This window comes from Tenrec ecaudatus, chromosome 8, assembly GCF_050624435.1.
Source record: "Tenrec ecaudatus isolate mTenEca1 chromosome 8, mTenEca1.hap1, whole genome shotgun sequence".
Taxonomy (NCBI): domain Eukaryota; kingdom Metazoa; phylum Chordata; class Mammalia; order Afrosoricida; family Tenrecidae; genus Tenrec; species Tenrec ecaudatus.
In genome coordinates this window covers 20876373-20892586 of record NC_134537.1, presented here as the reverse complement: position 1 = coordinate 20892586, position 16214 = coordinate 20876373, and the positions used below count along the sequence as shown (strand labels likewise).

The window sequence follows — 16214 nt, the reverse complement described above, 5'->3', positions numbered from 1 at the left end:
GGCCATGTTGAGTGAGGGCAAGAGCGTTTGCCCGTTCCCGTGACCCGAAGGCCTTCAGACGGCGGAAGTGACGCTCCCGGCGGAAACGTGCCTTGCGTACTGCGAGGGAATATGGCAGCGTCGCGCTGGGCAGCTCTTTGCCAAGGGGTTTCCGTCGCCCTGAAGGCTTCCAGAGCGTTGGTAACTCCTCAGTCCCATACTCGTTCAGGGTAAGTGGGCTTAGGCGTCTGTGTGTCCAGCTTTTCTTGCTTTCGACGTTTGCTCCCGAGATGCTCAGAGCTCCAGGATGTGCAAGGCGCTGAGCCCGAACCCCTACCGTTGTGGGGCGTGATTGACCTTGGAGAAACTGGGTGCCTTGGGTTCTTTGTCAAACGTTTTGTTGCACGCTGCTGTGGACCCGGCGATAGGTAGGATGGGTAGACTCCCAGTTTTTGTTGAATTAAACAGAGATGTATAGAGGCATGTTGTTGTGCTGGATAGTATCGAGAGAACTTTAAAGATGTCAGGTTTGAATGGATTAAAAAATAGTAAAAAGAGATTGTTCAGTAAATGCTAAGTAAATAAAGTAGCCAAACAAATGAAAAATTGACCTGCAGGTGTACATCCTACACATGGAATTCATTATCTCGGGGTGTAAAGTCTGCTTGATCTTATATTCTGATCTTTGTTACCTTCCTGGGCATGCTTATATTCTTGCTGGCATTTAGCTACGAAGAATTGAAGTTCTGAAAATAATGGGGCATGTTGGATTTTTTTAAAAAATCATTTTTATTGGGCGCTCGTACAACTCTATCACAATCCATCCATCCATCATGTCAAGCACATTTGTACATTTGTTGCCATCATCATTCTCAAAACATTTGCTTTCTGCTTGAGCCCTTGGTATCATCTCATTTTCCCCCTCCCTGATGAACCCTTGATAATTTATAAATTATTATTTTGTCTTACCTTACACTGTCCAACATCTCCCTTCTGCCACATGTCTGTTGTCTGACCCCCCAGAGAGGGGGTTATATGTAGATCCTTGTTATAGGTTTCCCCTTTCCACCCCACCCTCCCGGTATCACCACTCTCACCACTGGTCCTGAAGGGATCATCTGTTTTGGATTCCCTGCGTTTCTGGTTCCTATCTGTATCAGTGTAGCCAGATTTGTAAGGTAGAATTGGGATCATGATAGTTGGGGGGACAAAGCATCTAGGAACTAGAGAAAAGTTGTTTCATTGTTGCTACCCTGCACCCTGACTAGCTCATCTGCTCTCCATGACCCTTCTGTAAGAGGATGTCCAGTTGCCTACAGATGGTCTTTTCGTCCCCACTCTGCACTCCCACTCATTCACAATAATAAGATTTTTTTGTTCTTTGATGCCTGACACCCGATCCCATCAACACCTTATGATCACACTGGCTTGTGTGCTTCTTCCATGTGGGCTTTGTTGCTTCTGAGCTAGATGGCCGCTTGTTTACCCTCAAGCCTTTTAAGACCCCAGACGCTATATCTTTTGATAACCAGGCACCTTCAGCTTTCTTCACCACATTTGCTTATGCACTCATTTGTCTTTAGTAATTATATCTGGAAGGTGAGCACACAGTGATATGATTTTTTGTTCTTTGATGCCTGTTACCTGATCCCTTCAGCACCTCATGATCACACAGGCTGGTGTGCTTCTTTCATGTGAGCTTTGTTGTTTCTGAGTTAGATGGCCGCTTGTTTAACTTCAAGTCTTTAAGACCCTAGATGCTATATCTTTTGATAGCCTAGTTCCATCAGCTTTCTTCACATTTGCTTATGCACCTGCTGTGTCTTCAGTGATGGGGTCAGGGAGGTGAGCATCATAGAATGCCAGTTTAATAGAACAAAGTGTTCTTGCATTGTGGGAATACTTGAGTGGAGGCCCAGTGTCCATCTGCTACCTTAATACTAAACCTATAATATATGCACATAACTAAGAAAATGATTAAAATAATAAATATATGCACATAGATCTATTTCTCCATCATCATATATAAACATATTTACATATGTACATGCCTTTATTTAGACCTCTATAAATGCCCTTTGCCTCCTATCTCTTTTCTCTATTTCCTTTGACTTTCCTTTTGTCCCAGTACCATGCTCAGCCTTTAGTTGGGTTTCAGTGATTCCTCTCCATTACATTATCCTTGATCATGCCCTACCAGGCCTCCTACACCCTCCTCACCGCCGATGTGGTTCACTTGTTCCCTTGTCCCTGGGTTTGTTAACACCACTTCCTTTCCCCCCACCTCTCCCTCCCCTGTGTCTCCCCAGAACCATTGTTTCCATCGTTTTCTGCTCCAGAGCAAATGTTTTGAGAATGTTGTGCTTTACACAACTGATGTATGTATGGATTGTAAGAGTTGTATGAGCCCCTAATAAAGTGATTTAAAAAATCAATCCATCAGTTTTTGACTGCAGAGGCTTTTTTGAGCATTATGCGGTATTACTTATGCCAGACTTAGAGAAAAGCACGTTTCTGTTTTTGGCAAAGCCTCAGTGGAGGTAATTTGATCATGGTCACAAACTGATCGATTGTTTCTTGTACATCAGCCCTTTAACTTAAAAAAATAATTTAAGCTTTTTAAAGTTATTGTTATCCATTCATTTCATACTTGGGAAATGGGATATTTTGAAGAAAGCAAAAAGCAATTTTAACACCAGCATTTGGATAAAGTTAGACTGCTTGTCATTCTTTTAACTTTGCAAAGATTTACACATAGATTTGTATTCCCTTTTGTGCTCTCTGTTGTTTTGCTTTTTAGGTTTCAAACTAAGAAAAATCTCAAAACTATGCATGTACTTTACATAGGTTAACCATTTGCTGACATGGTAATACATTTTCTTTATCCCTTTTATATCAATGCTGTCTAAAAACTAAGCTATATGAGAGTTGCAAACATCATAGATCGTCAGCACATGTCTTTTAAGAACAAGGACATGCCTAATAACCACATTACAATGGGAACAGTCAAGAAATTTAATATTTATAGGTGCCTACTACTTCTCTACAGGTATCTAGTGCATAGTTAAAGAGCCTCAATTGTTTTGATAATCCCTTTTTCCTCTTGGTTCAAGACCTAAACAAGGGTCCCTCTCTGCTTTAGTTGGCTTGGTCCATTCGTTTCCCTTACTGTAGAAGGCTCCTTTTTAAATTCTCTTGCATGACATGATATTTTTTAACATGATGAGCTTTTGCTTTGAATTTGTTTTCCTGTCATTGTTATTGTCATGTTTACTTCCTGTCTGTTCACATACACACTAGCAGGTTATGAGGACCTACCATGGTTATTTTAAAATATAATTATGTATATATGTTACCTCGGAAATTGTAGGATCATAGGCACCTACAGGGCAGTATTAAAAATACTTTCTGATAGTTCTTAAAGATGTATTATTTCGTGTTTGGAAACCTAGAATACGTTTTTTAAGCATTGTAGGTGAGGAAATCATTCAGGCTATTGCTTATAAATCTCGCTGCTGTAAAACTTCATCGTTTACATGTGTTCAGTTGCAGACTTGCAGGCGATGTGTTCTCAGAGACTACACCCAGTAGCTCACCGTTGCACCAGAGCAGATTCCTGCACTCCACTCTGGCCAGAAAAGGACTAGAAGAATTTTTTGATGACCCAAAGAATTGGGGGCAAGAAAATGTAAAATCTGGTGAGTGTTTTGGGCTGATCAATATTAAACAATCCCACCTTCACTATAGGAACATCTGTCCAGTTTGGGATTTGTTTATGTATTTCTCGTTTGGGTGATTTTTCTAAGAGAATATTAAAAGGATAATATAATAATTGAGTTCAAAGCTCTTGGAGTTGGACAAAAGATTGGGTGAAAAATATGTTATTTTCCAGAGGTACTTGGAAATTCACTTTTGTAAAAAAAAACAAAACAGTTTTATTAGCACTTTATCTACCTGTCATACAATTCAATAATTTGATCGTATCAAGAAGAGCTGTACAATTTTCACAGTAGTCAATTCTAGAAATGTTTCTTCTTCTTTGTATTTACTGCTATTCATGTAATTATAGTTTTTCTAATTGTGGCAAAAATGTACACCACAAAACATTCTCCCTTCCACGACTTCTACTTGTTTAATTCAGTGCCATTCATTATACTCCCCGTGTCGTACAACCATTGCTGCTATCCTTTTCCAAATTGTTCCACCACCGTTGACAGAGACTCAGTGGCCCCACGCAACAACTCTTTCCCCTTCACACATGGTAACCACTGGTCAAGTTTGGTTTCTTTTCTAGTATCCTTCATAAAGTATTTACATATCATACACTTCCATGGTTAAATTGCTTTTAAAATGAGTTGTATATCCATCAACACGATCAGTTCTAGTGCTCCCTCCCCACTCTCACATTGTTTGCTCCCCAAATTCCCGACCCCCAATTCCCACCCCACCTCCACATCCCTGCAAAACCTTTACATCAGTGATTGTCTCTGTGCACTGACTCCTTCTGTGCTTCACCAACTGGGAAACCCAACAGAAACAATAAAAAACAAAACAAAATGGCATGAAGAATATGGTAATAATAATAAAGATACAAATACATTAGAATAGAAAGAAAAGAAAGTAAAACACAGAACAGAAAAGGCCATCACGATTATGTAAAACGCCAGTGAAGAAATTTTTGTCGTGGAACAAGCAAGAAATACTTGAGCCTAGAACAAACTCAGGTTGGGTCAAGAGGGACGTCCACTGACCAAGTATTAAATTAGCCCATATTTGATTTTAGAAACTACCTTATAACTGATAGAAAGTGTTTGACATGACAGTGGGGAAATACATATTGCATCAGTGTTAACCTTTTTAAATGCGAGCCCCAGGCCCTTTACTAGTAATTTATGTATTATTGACTCTTCATAGAGTCTTCAAAAGCTGTTAGCTGTTGTGGTACATCTCAAAGATGAAGACACTGAAGTCTTAAAAGGTTGAGTAATTTGCCAAAAGCACGTAGCTAGAGACACTATTTCATGTTATGAATTTTTCATTTTGTTAGGTGCTTCATGGACATGTCAGCAGTTACGGAATAAAAGTAATGAAGATTTGCATAAGCTTTGGTGAGTTTAGCACGCCCACAGCCGCTAGGTGTTTGAAGCAGTTACAGTGTAACAGTGAGGAAGAAACTGCATCTATCTGTAAAGTAATAAATTGAATAAAGAGACTTATCTATAGGTGATACATAAAATGAGTAAAGATTTTGTAAATATGATTTTATTCCATTAAGATTTTAATAGAGTAATCAAATAGTTGGGGTTTTAGAAATTTCATTGTAACTGCTACCTGCCTCACTCACTCACTCACTCACTCACTCACTCACTCACTCACTCACGCACTCACTCACTGTCACCACGTCGATTCTGACTAACAGCGATGCTCTAGGCCAGGGTACCGCTGCCCCTTTGGGTATCTGAGGCTGTAAATCTTTAGGGAAACATACTTCTTCTCCTGAGCAGCGACTGGTGGCTTTGAACCACTGACCTGTGATTTGCAGCTCAGTGCATAGTTTATGCCACCAGGGCGTCTTAGCTATGGTACAAGTACCTTTATATTAGTGACACCTAGAAAATTACTAGTAAAATGAAATGGGGACATCCTTGATTACATTCAGACCTCTCGCTAAGTTTTTTTATTCAGCCTCATATTTGTTTCACAGCATATATTGTTTTGGCAATTAAAAATCATAACCAGTATAAGTAATCTTTTTTTTACTAATTACCTTTTCTATGGTGTGGGAATCTTTAACTTATTTGCTTTGAGGTTATGTGTCAGGTGGGTGCATTTTAGTTAGGAATTCAGTAGATTTATCTGGTGAGTTCTTATAAGTTAGAGAGATTGAGAAGATTTAAGACTAAGTTGTAAAAAAAGAAGACCAAGTTGTATTTTTTTTTAAATTTTTATAAATCATTTTATTGGGGCTCATACAACTCTTATCACAATCCATACATACATCAATTGAATAAAGCATCCTTATACATTCGTTGCCCTCATCATTCTCAAAATTTGCGCCTTCCACTTGGGTTCCTGGAATCATCTCATTTTCCTTTTTTCCCCTCCCCCTCCCTCCTCATTCCCCCCTCCCCCAAGTTGTATTTTTAATTGATTTAATTGACTATCCAAAGATAAATTTTATTTGGACTATACTGTTTCTTTAAAATTGGGAATTTTCACACAAAAGCCTGGGTTTCTGGCTTTACTTAAATCAATAAAAGCAGTGATTTTGTAACACTGGCCTACAGCCCTCCATGGTGGTATAGAAGTTAAGTGTTAGGCTGCTAACTGCCAGCTCAGCAGTTTGAAACTGCCAGCCACTCCTCAGGAGAAAAATGAGGCTTTCTGCTCCTGTAAAGAGTTGCAGTCTCTGAAAACTCAGAGGCAGTTTTGCCCTGTCTTGTTGGGCCAAGGGGCACAATTGATATGATGGTAGTGAGTTTGGTGTGCTTTGGAGCTATCGTCCGACGTGGTGGTAACTGTTTCTGTAGCCAGCTACCCCTGCGAGACTGGGCATTGCACGCCACTTTTTCTTACCTATGTTCTCCACCAAGCCCATTTCACTCAGGATTAATTACCTGCTTAGGTGGCATAGTGGTTACAAGTTGGCCTGCTTACTGCAAGGTTGACAGTTGAAAACCACCAGCCCTTCCTTGATAGAAAGATGAGATTTTTCTACTTCCAAAAAAGAGTTAAAAGTCTTGGAAACCCACAGGGACAATTCTACCCTGGCCTATAGGATCACCATGAGTCAGAATCAACTTGGCAATGAGTTTGGTTTAGGCACGAACAGTAGATATTGACATTTTTGTCCCCAGATTTAAAGGATCATTTACACACTCACCCCTTTTCTTAATGAATTTTTTTGTATTGTGACATAGGTGAGAGGTTTACATTTCAGAACAATCAACAATTTCATGTTAGATTAAACGCAGTGAAGTACTTTAGAAACAGTTTGGTCTTATTTGTATTTGTAAGTAAGTTGTATTGAAGCGTAAAGTATCTCAATTCCTTTGTCTCATTTTCAGTGCCCTCCACATTTACCTGTATTCCCTTCTATCCATCAAGCTCTGGTTCCCAGAGAAAGCTGCTCCCACTTTAGCTCTGCTGCAAAAGGGCCTTTCCCGTGTCCTCTAGGAAGCATTCCCCGAGCACCTTCCTTAAAGAGTTGTTCATCTCGCCCACTTAACTGTCTCTGCTACTTGTCGTTTGTACCACTCGGTGCGCCGTAATCGGTGAGAGCTTCAGACGCAGCGCGGTGAAATGAAAGTAGATCGGACTGTGCACATATGCAGACTGGGCTTTGACTCGTGAATGCTGCTTCTCATACAAAGCTTATTCTTGTAGGAGATAGAACTCACTCCAGCCCAAGGGGTTATTTTGTTAAGTGCCAGCAAGGCGGTTCCGACCCGTAGCCATCCTGTGGTTATTAGGAGATGTAAATGCAGTAACACACATAGTGTGCCTAGCAAAGCGCCCAGCATGTGACAGCTACTCAGCCAAGGTCATTCTTTTTTCCATCCTCCCCCCCACCCCTTCCTTTGGAATTCATTGACTTTTATGATGCCTTTCTAAAAATTGTTTTAACACTTAATACAATATGTGGCCCATGAGAAATTTTTTCCAATAAAAGCGGTAGTCATTGTAAGGAACCTGGTATACTGAAATTGCTCAAGGATTTTTGCGTGTGGATGGTTAATGTTACCTGTCAGAAGTGGCAGCTGTATGACCACAGAATAGTATCACAGGTGTTCTGTTTTGGGTGCAGGTATGTCCTGTTGAAAGAGAGAAACATGCTGCTCACTCTGGAGCAGGAGGCCAAGCGGCAGAGCCTACCGATGCCCAGCCCAGAGAGGCTAGAAAAGGTACGGCTTGTGGGAGGCTGGAGACTGCGGTGTGCTCACCGACGAAGAGGGACACACGGTTCCTCTGTCTGCTGCCAAGTACATTGCATCTCTGGTTTCACTTCAACTTTCTGTCCATTTTGATCCTTCACTGCAGTCGAATTGTCGGACATTTTCATCACCTCGATGCCCGTTTGTAGTCATTCTGTCCCCAGACCACCCCCCCACCCCCCGCACGTGTTCATTCTTCGATCGAGACCTTGCAGTGACATGCTTGATCAATCTGGGTTTCCTGTGGGCTTTTCTTTTTCAAGTGGCCGCCTCCTCAATTGAAGTGAACTGTTCTTTTTTTACATTTTATTAGGGCTCATACAACTCTCATCACCATCCACACATGTACATCCATCAATTGTGTAAAGCACATCCGCACATTCCCCGCCCCATTGAAGTGAACTGTTCTTGTAGTTCGTTCCTTCATGTTAAAATAAAAGACACTCTCTTAGGTGCCTCGTTCTTTCTCCTAGACGCAGCCACTCAAACACTGCTATTCACCTATGAAGTGTCTCTGTGCATGTCGGCATGTGGCTGCTTTCATTGACACAGTGTGACGTGCAATGCACAAATTCTTCGGCGACTTGTAGTTTTCAGTTACATGGTATACCTTGGTTATATTTTCATGTGTAGATTTGCCTCTTTAAGTATTTACTATCAATGTGTAAGGATTTGTTTGTTTGCTTCATGTAGAAGTTACATTTTCATCTAGTCAGATGTGTCCATTTCCCCCCGGGATGGCTTTTGAGGTCAGTTTGTTGCTCAAACCAGTCACAGCCACCCAGCGTTGGAGGGGAAAGGCCCTAATCTCCCAACAGAGGCACAGAAGGTGTAGAATAAAATCTCAGGTATCTACCAGGATTATGGAGGTTATTCTAACGTAGGGAAAATTTAGTTACATAATACAAATAGATATATGTGTGCGTGTATATATGACATAATGTCAGACAGTTATAAAAATAGTACAGAGAATTCCTCATATATATTTTAACATTTTATTAGGGGCTCATACAACTCTTATCACAATCCATACATATACATACATCAGTTGTATAAAGCACATCTGTACATTCTTTGCCCTCATCATTTTCCTCATATATATTTCACTTATATTGCTCATTTAATATTTACCACACTCGCGTTATGTGTCTCTCCCCGTCTTCACATGCACAGCCTTTGTATTTTTCTTTGAATTCTGCTGTAAATTATTGAAATCCCATCTTCGTCATCTCAGGTGGTAGATTCCATGGATGCACTAGATAAAGTTGTCCAGGAACGAGAAGATGCACTACGGCTTCTTCAAACTGGTCAAAAATATGGTAGACCTGGTGCTTGGAGAAGAGACCTCTTTGGAAGAATCATCTGGTATGTAGAAGCTATTGTGACTCCTAAGAAATTGGACATGCTACACCTCATTCCTCTGTCCCATGTCTTTAAAGAAATACCATATGAGATATCTTTGAGATCAGTGTGTTATAAGCAGATGTCTCATAGACCCCTTTGGGACCTGAGGATATGAGTGAGAGCAACTTGATCAGGTAAAATGAATACCAGCCCAGACATGCCACCCCCATGATTTTGTTATCAATAAGTTTAACTGGGGGTCTTATCTTATATGGATCATAGGGCTTCTTTAGAATTTGACAAAACCGACAGCTCCTTCCTCTTGAGAATTATACACATAATTTTAGGGAGTTTTTTATTTTCATGAAGTTAATTTTAGGATGGGCACACAGTTGACCCTCTTTGTTTATCAAGAACCCGGGACTATTATGAAAGAAGCTTTAGGGGTTTAAAGCTCATGAACTAGGCTGTTTGTTTGCATTGTCATAAGGATAATCCCCAGGCTAAATTATGAGAGAGTTTCCCTTATTCCCCGGTCTCTCTCATTATACGTCCTTTTACTTTTTCATGACATCTTGTCTTGTGTGCGATCAGTCCCTTCATCCTGCCAGAGCTTGAGAAAGGATCTCATGATAAAAATTCACACTGAAATAAAAGTAACCGAGAAGGCTCAATTTAGTCTCTCTCCCTCCTTTATTTATTTACATTTGAGTTAGGTTATCAAAATGAAGCTTTATATGTAGAGTTCTGAATATTAGCAAAACAGGGAAGGTACTCTGGGGAGACCTTCTCTGTATCTTTGAAATGACACCACATCGTGGCCGTGGCCGCTTACCGATGTGACCAAAGTGTTTACATGGAAGTCGTGGTGAGGGCTCTGCTTGCAGGGGAGTGGCTGCGCTCTTCGTAACCCTCCACCACCCGCGGAAAATCAAATTGCCAAGAACATCTCAATAAAATTATTCGTTTTACTATCTTTTCTGTTTGTTCTTCTGATCGGATCAAATAAGAAAAGATAGGGGGCAAGCGGAGACTGTATCTAAGAAAGTCACTAAGAGTGATACTCTTTTTAAAGGTTTTTTTAGAGTTTGCTTTTTAGTTTTCCCATAGCTAACCAAGAGTGAGCATGACATTTATATCATCTTTCCAACATAGCTTTTTAACTAAAATGATAATTCTGGTGCTTTCCCCCTTCATTTGCTATTGTACGTTGAAATAAATATTTAAGATAGCTTTGAAAGCAAGAGAAGCTCTGTTGGGTAAGCACTGGACTGCTAAACCCAAGGACCGTGATTCAAACCCACGAGACTTTCGGTGGCACAAAGATGAGGCTGTCTGCTCCTGTAAAAACATTCACTGCCTGGGAATCACTACATAGAGTTGTTATGAGTCGGAATTGAATTAGTGGCAGTGGGGTGGGTTGGTTGGTTTTTGAAATGCAGAGCTCTATATTCGTACATCCTGGCCCACCAAGCCCTGAGGACAATAACCCTGCCCAGAGCAGCCAGTGCACAGGGAGGACCTTATGGCCGGCCCCACTACCTGTGAGACACGGCATCCCTCACTGACCCATAGCCCTACAGGAGACAACAAACAGACCTGGAACTATTGCAGACTTTGCTTTTCTGTGTGCCATTAGTTTAGTGTTGTTGTTTTCTTTTGCTTTGTTTTGCTCTGTCTTGTTTTTGTGCATATTATTATCTCTGCAGGTCTATAGGTGGAATAAACAATCTGGAAGAGAAAACAACAGGACTGACATTCCAGGGGGACATGAAAGATGGGGAGGTTGGGGAAAGGAAGTGGTGTTAAAAAACCCAGGGACAGGGAACAAAAAGTGATCCAAAATCGGTGGCAAGGAGGGTGTAGGAGGGCTGGTAGGACTTGCTTAAGAACAGTATAATCGAGAGGAATTCCTGAGACCCAGATGGAGGCTGAGCATGATAGTGGGACCAGAGGAAAGTCAAAGGAAACAGAGGAAAGAACTAGGAGGCAAAGGGCATTTATAGAGGTCTAACTACAGGCATGTACATAATGTAAATATATACAGATGATGATGGGGAAAGAGATCTATGTGCTTTATAGGTTTAGTATTAAGGTAGCAGATGGACATTGGGCCTCTACTTAAGGTACTCCCTCAATGCAAGTTCTATTAAACTGGCATTCCATGGTGCCTGACTATCAAAAGATATAGCGTCTGGGGTCTTAAAGGCTTGCAGATAAACAAGCGGCCATCAAGCTGAGAAGCAACAAAGCCCACATGGAAGAAGCACACCAGCCTGTATGATCACGAGGTGTTGATGGGATCAAGTATCCGGCATCAAAGAACAAAATATCATATCATTGTGAATGAGTGGGAGTGCAGAGCAGGGACCCACGTCCATCTTTAGGCAACTGGATATCCCCTTACAGAAGGGTTTTGGAGGGAACACAAGCCAGTCGGTACAGTGTGGCAAAGATGAAACATACAACTTTCCTCTAGTTCTTAAATGCTTCCCCCGCCCTCCCCAGCCCAGTTCTACCTTACAAATCCGGCTAGACCAGAGGATGTACACTGGTACAGATAGGAACTGGAAACACGGAATCCAGGACAGATGATCCCTTCAGGGCCAGTGGTGAGAGTGGTGATACTGGGAGGGTTGAGGGAAGGTGGGGAACCGATTACATGATCTACATATAACCTCCTCCCTGGGAGACAGACAACAGAAAAGTCGGTGGTCAAGGGAGACATCGGACAATACAGTAATTTATAAATTATGAAGGGTTCATGAGGGGCAAAGAGGAAGGGGGAAAAATGAGCTCATACCAAGGGCTCAAGTAGAAAGCAAATGTTTTGGGAATGATGAGTGCAATGAAGTTGTATGAGCCCCTAATAAAATGATTTTTTGAAAAAGAAAAATGTTTTGAGAATGATGATGGCAACAAATGTACAGATGTGCTTGAAACTGGATGATGCATGGATTGTGATAAGAGTTGTACTAGCCCCCAATAAAATGATTTATGTATATGTATATATGTATATGTACACACATTTTTTTCTGTTAAAAAAGAACATAATGATAAATGTTAGAAGCTACTTTTAAAATAATTTTAGAGTTATCTGATGCAAAGATAGAAAATATTAACATCTGCAATTTTGTGGTGTATTCATGAATGTCTGTAATGTAATTATACTTTTACTGTTATTTTTTCATTTAAAACTAGGAAAAATCTTGAATCTCTTAATAGCCAACAGTATCTCATTTTCTGAATACATTTAGCCCAAAGAAGGTTGCTTGCAAACAATGAAAATGAAATAAATGTTTTCTATAAGGTAACAACTCTGCTTCTTGGCAGGCACAAGTTTAAGCAGTGGCCTCTACCTTGGCACCTCAATAAGCGATACTGCAGGAAACGGTTCTTCGCAATGCCGTATGTGGACCGCTTTCTCAGGTGGGTGAGCGATTGTCTCCAAAGCAGCGCATCATCTCTGCAACAGATGACAGGCAGACTCAGCTTTCTCTGAATGCTCATATCTCAGATAATTTAAGTAGTGCATGATAATTTTGGAAAAAATGTTAAAAGTCTGGTTCAAAAAAAAAGAGGGCTATCTCACCACCCAGAAATAGCCACTGTTAGTCCTCAGGTGCATAGGTAGACACCTTTCCAAAGTGTTACTGCCTTTCTGTAGTACGTAGCTACCTAAATGGTAAAAGTCCTACTGTAATGTTAAAATGAGTGGCCACTTAATTTACTTACACACCCTGTGAGCTCTTGTTATTGTAAGTTTAATAAAATGAAGGGTTGGGGAAGAAAGGAACCTGTGGGAATCTTTCTGGATTCATCTAATCCTGGAGTGCACACATTACTATCGGGCGTTAGTATATTTCAAACAAAACAAAAAAACTGCATCTGCTGACTTTGAATTCACTTTTCTTTTGTCACTCGATCCTGAATATTTTTCATTTATTTTATGCATGCATTTAGCCGTTGGTGTTGCATAAATTATTTTAATCAGTCCCCTTTTATTACTGGATATAGAGTTGAGTTCCAGGCGTTAATTTATCAGCATCAATGCTTTGTGGTATGTCTCACCTCTTTTGGGAAAGGATGTAAAGTGGTCTTGGGCCTACTCAGGAATAGAATTATATGATTTTATTTATCTGATGGAAGGTCCTGAAGTCAGTGGAATTTAGAGGTACTTACACGCTAAATTCTTCCCCATTTGGTCACCAAACGGGACCCTCTGAGTCTTAGATGGATTTTTTAACGTGTGAAGAGCGGCCGGGGCTCCGTGAACGAGCTAGTGCATGCCCTTCCAAGTTACTGTGCGTGTGGACACAAAGCTCCGTAATAGATGCTTAGGGTGCGCTTCATGCAAGAAGCAAAGTGAAAATCTTTTTAAAATCCTTAAATGTGAGCCTCAGCTATGCACACCCCCCACCCCCCCACCCCCCGCTAGTAAAGTTGTTTTGAGGTAAGATTTGCATGCAGTGAATTTGGAGTTTTGAGGACTGCATACCCCCCAAACCCAGAAGTCAGAATTGACTCAGTGGCGTTGAGAGATCAAACTAAAGAATGTCCCCTCACTCCCGGACATTCTCTGGTGCCCCTTCCTTCTCTTCCCTGCTACCTTCATATAAAGTAACCATAGGGTTTTTGCTTTTATGTTGAGCCACCTTTGTGTTGTCTGTGTCGTTTTCACTAGTTGTAGTGTATCATAGTCCCTATTTCTCAGTAATGGTCTAGACCAAGTTTTTCTGTTCTTTTGATGAACTTTTGGGCTATTTCCAGTTCGGAGCTACACTGTAAAAAGCTGTAAACAGACCTCAGTTTTGATTATTTTTTTTAACTATTTCAATCACTTATCCGTGACTCAATTACTTTGCTTATTTTTCCTCTTGTCATCACTTTTGAAACATTTTTCGGTTTTTTTCATTTCTTCTTCCTGTATCCTGTTTTATTTTAAAATGTCGAGAAATATATTTTCAGGACTTAAAAAAGCTACTTCTTAGACATGGCTGTGTAATTTTTAGAGTTTAAAACTTGCACCTTTTCTGGATTTGAGCACTCTGATCCCCCAAACTGTAAGTGGATGGGGAAGAAATTTCAAGTCCGTGGTGTCCTGGCCAGAGGGCCCTGCTCACCCCCATTCTGGGTGCAGACCATGACAAGGGGGCGGGGAGCTGCAGGGCAATTAGCTAAAAGGAGCCCGAGATCAGAAGTCAGGGCAGCTGGAAGCCCCAGTGCCACCTTACAACTGCCTTAGCAGCAAAAGCGATTCAAAAACTGTCATCCCCTCACCACCCGAGGCCAACTTAGATTCACAATCTATAATTTTCATCTTCCCTTTCCAGTTAAAGTGTGTCCATCCTTTAAGGGTGCCACTGAACATCAGGATTTTTTCATCCCCACGTCTCTAGATTCAGTCAATCCTTTTTGTAGATTTTGACATTTCACTAGCCAATCACATTTTAGGTTGTTTAGTTACTAAAGCAGTTGACGAAACTTAACTGCACTGTTTTCTCTAAGCTTCATGTTGTACCCTTTGATCCTTTTTTGCCCCTTAGTCGAGGTGATGCTCTAACAGGACATTTAAAATAACGCATGGCCGTTTACCAGAGTGCCACCTTGATAGGCGCTAGAGTCTGACACTACGTTTTAAAACCCTACCTTCCTACCATGCAGCCTAATCTGAACAGGCCTCCAGAAGTTCCTTCTGCCCTTCAGTCGTTTGGTAAATGACATGGAGAGTGATGGCCATCTCGTGTAGGGTAGCTCCTGCTTTCTGTTTGTTCTGGTCTTTATTCAACACGAACTTTGACTTTCCTCATAGCACTGGCCTGTTATATTCAGAATGCCTTTAATTGTATTGTTTACATTATAAATTTAGACCTACTGATCAATAAACTACCCTGTAAAGTACCCATTTTAATAAGAGGCATTGCATCCATGAATTTATTTGAAAATCTGTTGATTTCCAAGTGACCCCAAGGTCTTCAGCCTAATTTAGCAGAGACAAATTTGTCACACTGTGACACACTGATATGGGGGAGCAAGGTCATGTCCTAACTGGTTCCTGGGCATTCTCTCAGCCTGGCTTATTGTATTATAAATAGCCGCATGCTGTTGAAATGGGGGAATTGCAGCGGTCTCGGGATGTCAGGCACCGAATGCATTCAGTACTAGTGTTTCCAAAATAAGGCAAAAAAACCTTCATCATAGGAGGGAATTGAAGATCCTGGGAATTCTTTGCAGTGAGGAAATGGGGAGGATAGTATGGATTTTGTACATGGCCTTGTATGTAGTCCTATTATTCATGTTTCTTAATATACATGATGCTACGTAGAGGTTGGCATATGATTACGGTTTTAATATAATTGGGACATTTTTAATGGTGTCAACTGGGAACTAGTTGTGTGCAAATTGCTGTCATGCTTTGTTTTAATTCCAGGCTGAGACTTGAGAAGTATACCCGCAGTCAAGCCAGGAAGACAAGCTTAATGAAAAAGAAAGAAAAATCTCTTCAAGAAAGGTTTCCACGTCTTTCTAGAGCCCAGAACTCAAGCACTGCCTGAGATGTGTGAACGCTGCCCGTTTGTTTTTCATGAGTGATGGTCTACAGACAAAATAAATGTATAGTACGTGGTTTATAAAGAAATGGTTTGGGTTTTGTTTTCAAGCAATGACTATGTTTATCCTTTGTTCTAAGTGTTAAATATGGCATGCTAATAATTCTCTAGTCCCAGTGGTCATGCTTCTTGAAAAATAAGGTACAGCATTCAGACTAAATTCCCATTTTATAGATTCTAACACGTAAGCCAATTTTAATATGGCCTGCTGAGTGAAAGCGATGTCAGTTCTAACATCAACATGAAAGTGTTTCTTGTGATTCTTAAAAGGATGTGAGAGAGATCTGGATACTGAATTATTTCACTCAAAATGATAAATGAATTTCCTGCTTAAAAAGGCAATTGTAAC

The 16214-nt window shown here is 40.7% G+C and overlaps 1 protein-coding gene across 1 annotated transcript; it reads left to right on the top strand.

Moving 5' to 3' along the window:
* The first annotated feature begins 73 nt into the window (after positions 1 to 73).
* On the top strand, positions 74 to 15894 carry MRPL47 (mitochondrial ribosomal protein L47). The gene is made up of 7 exons (XM_075556076.1): positions 74 to 209; positions 3526 to 3677; positions 5027 to 5087; positions 7787 to 7883; positions 9148 to 9278; positions 12591 to 12686; positions 15688 to 15894. Exons 1-7 carry the CDS (start codon positions 112 to 114, stop codon positions 15809 to 15811), a joined length of 759 nt encoding a protein of 252 aa, XP_075412191.1. The 5' UTR covers positions 74 to 111; the 3' UTR covers positions 15812 to 15894.
* Positions 15895 to 16214: the final 320 nt, after the last annotated feature.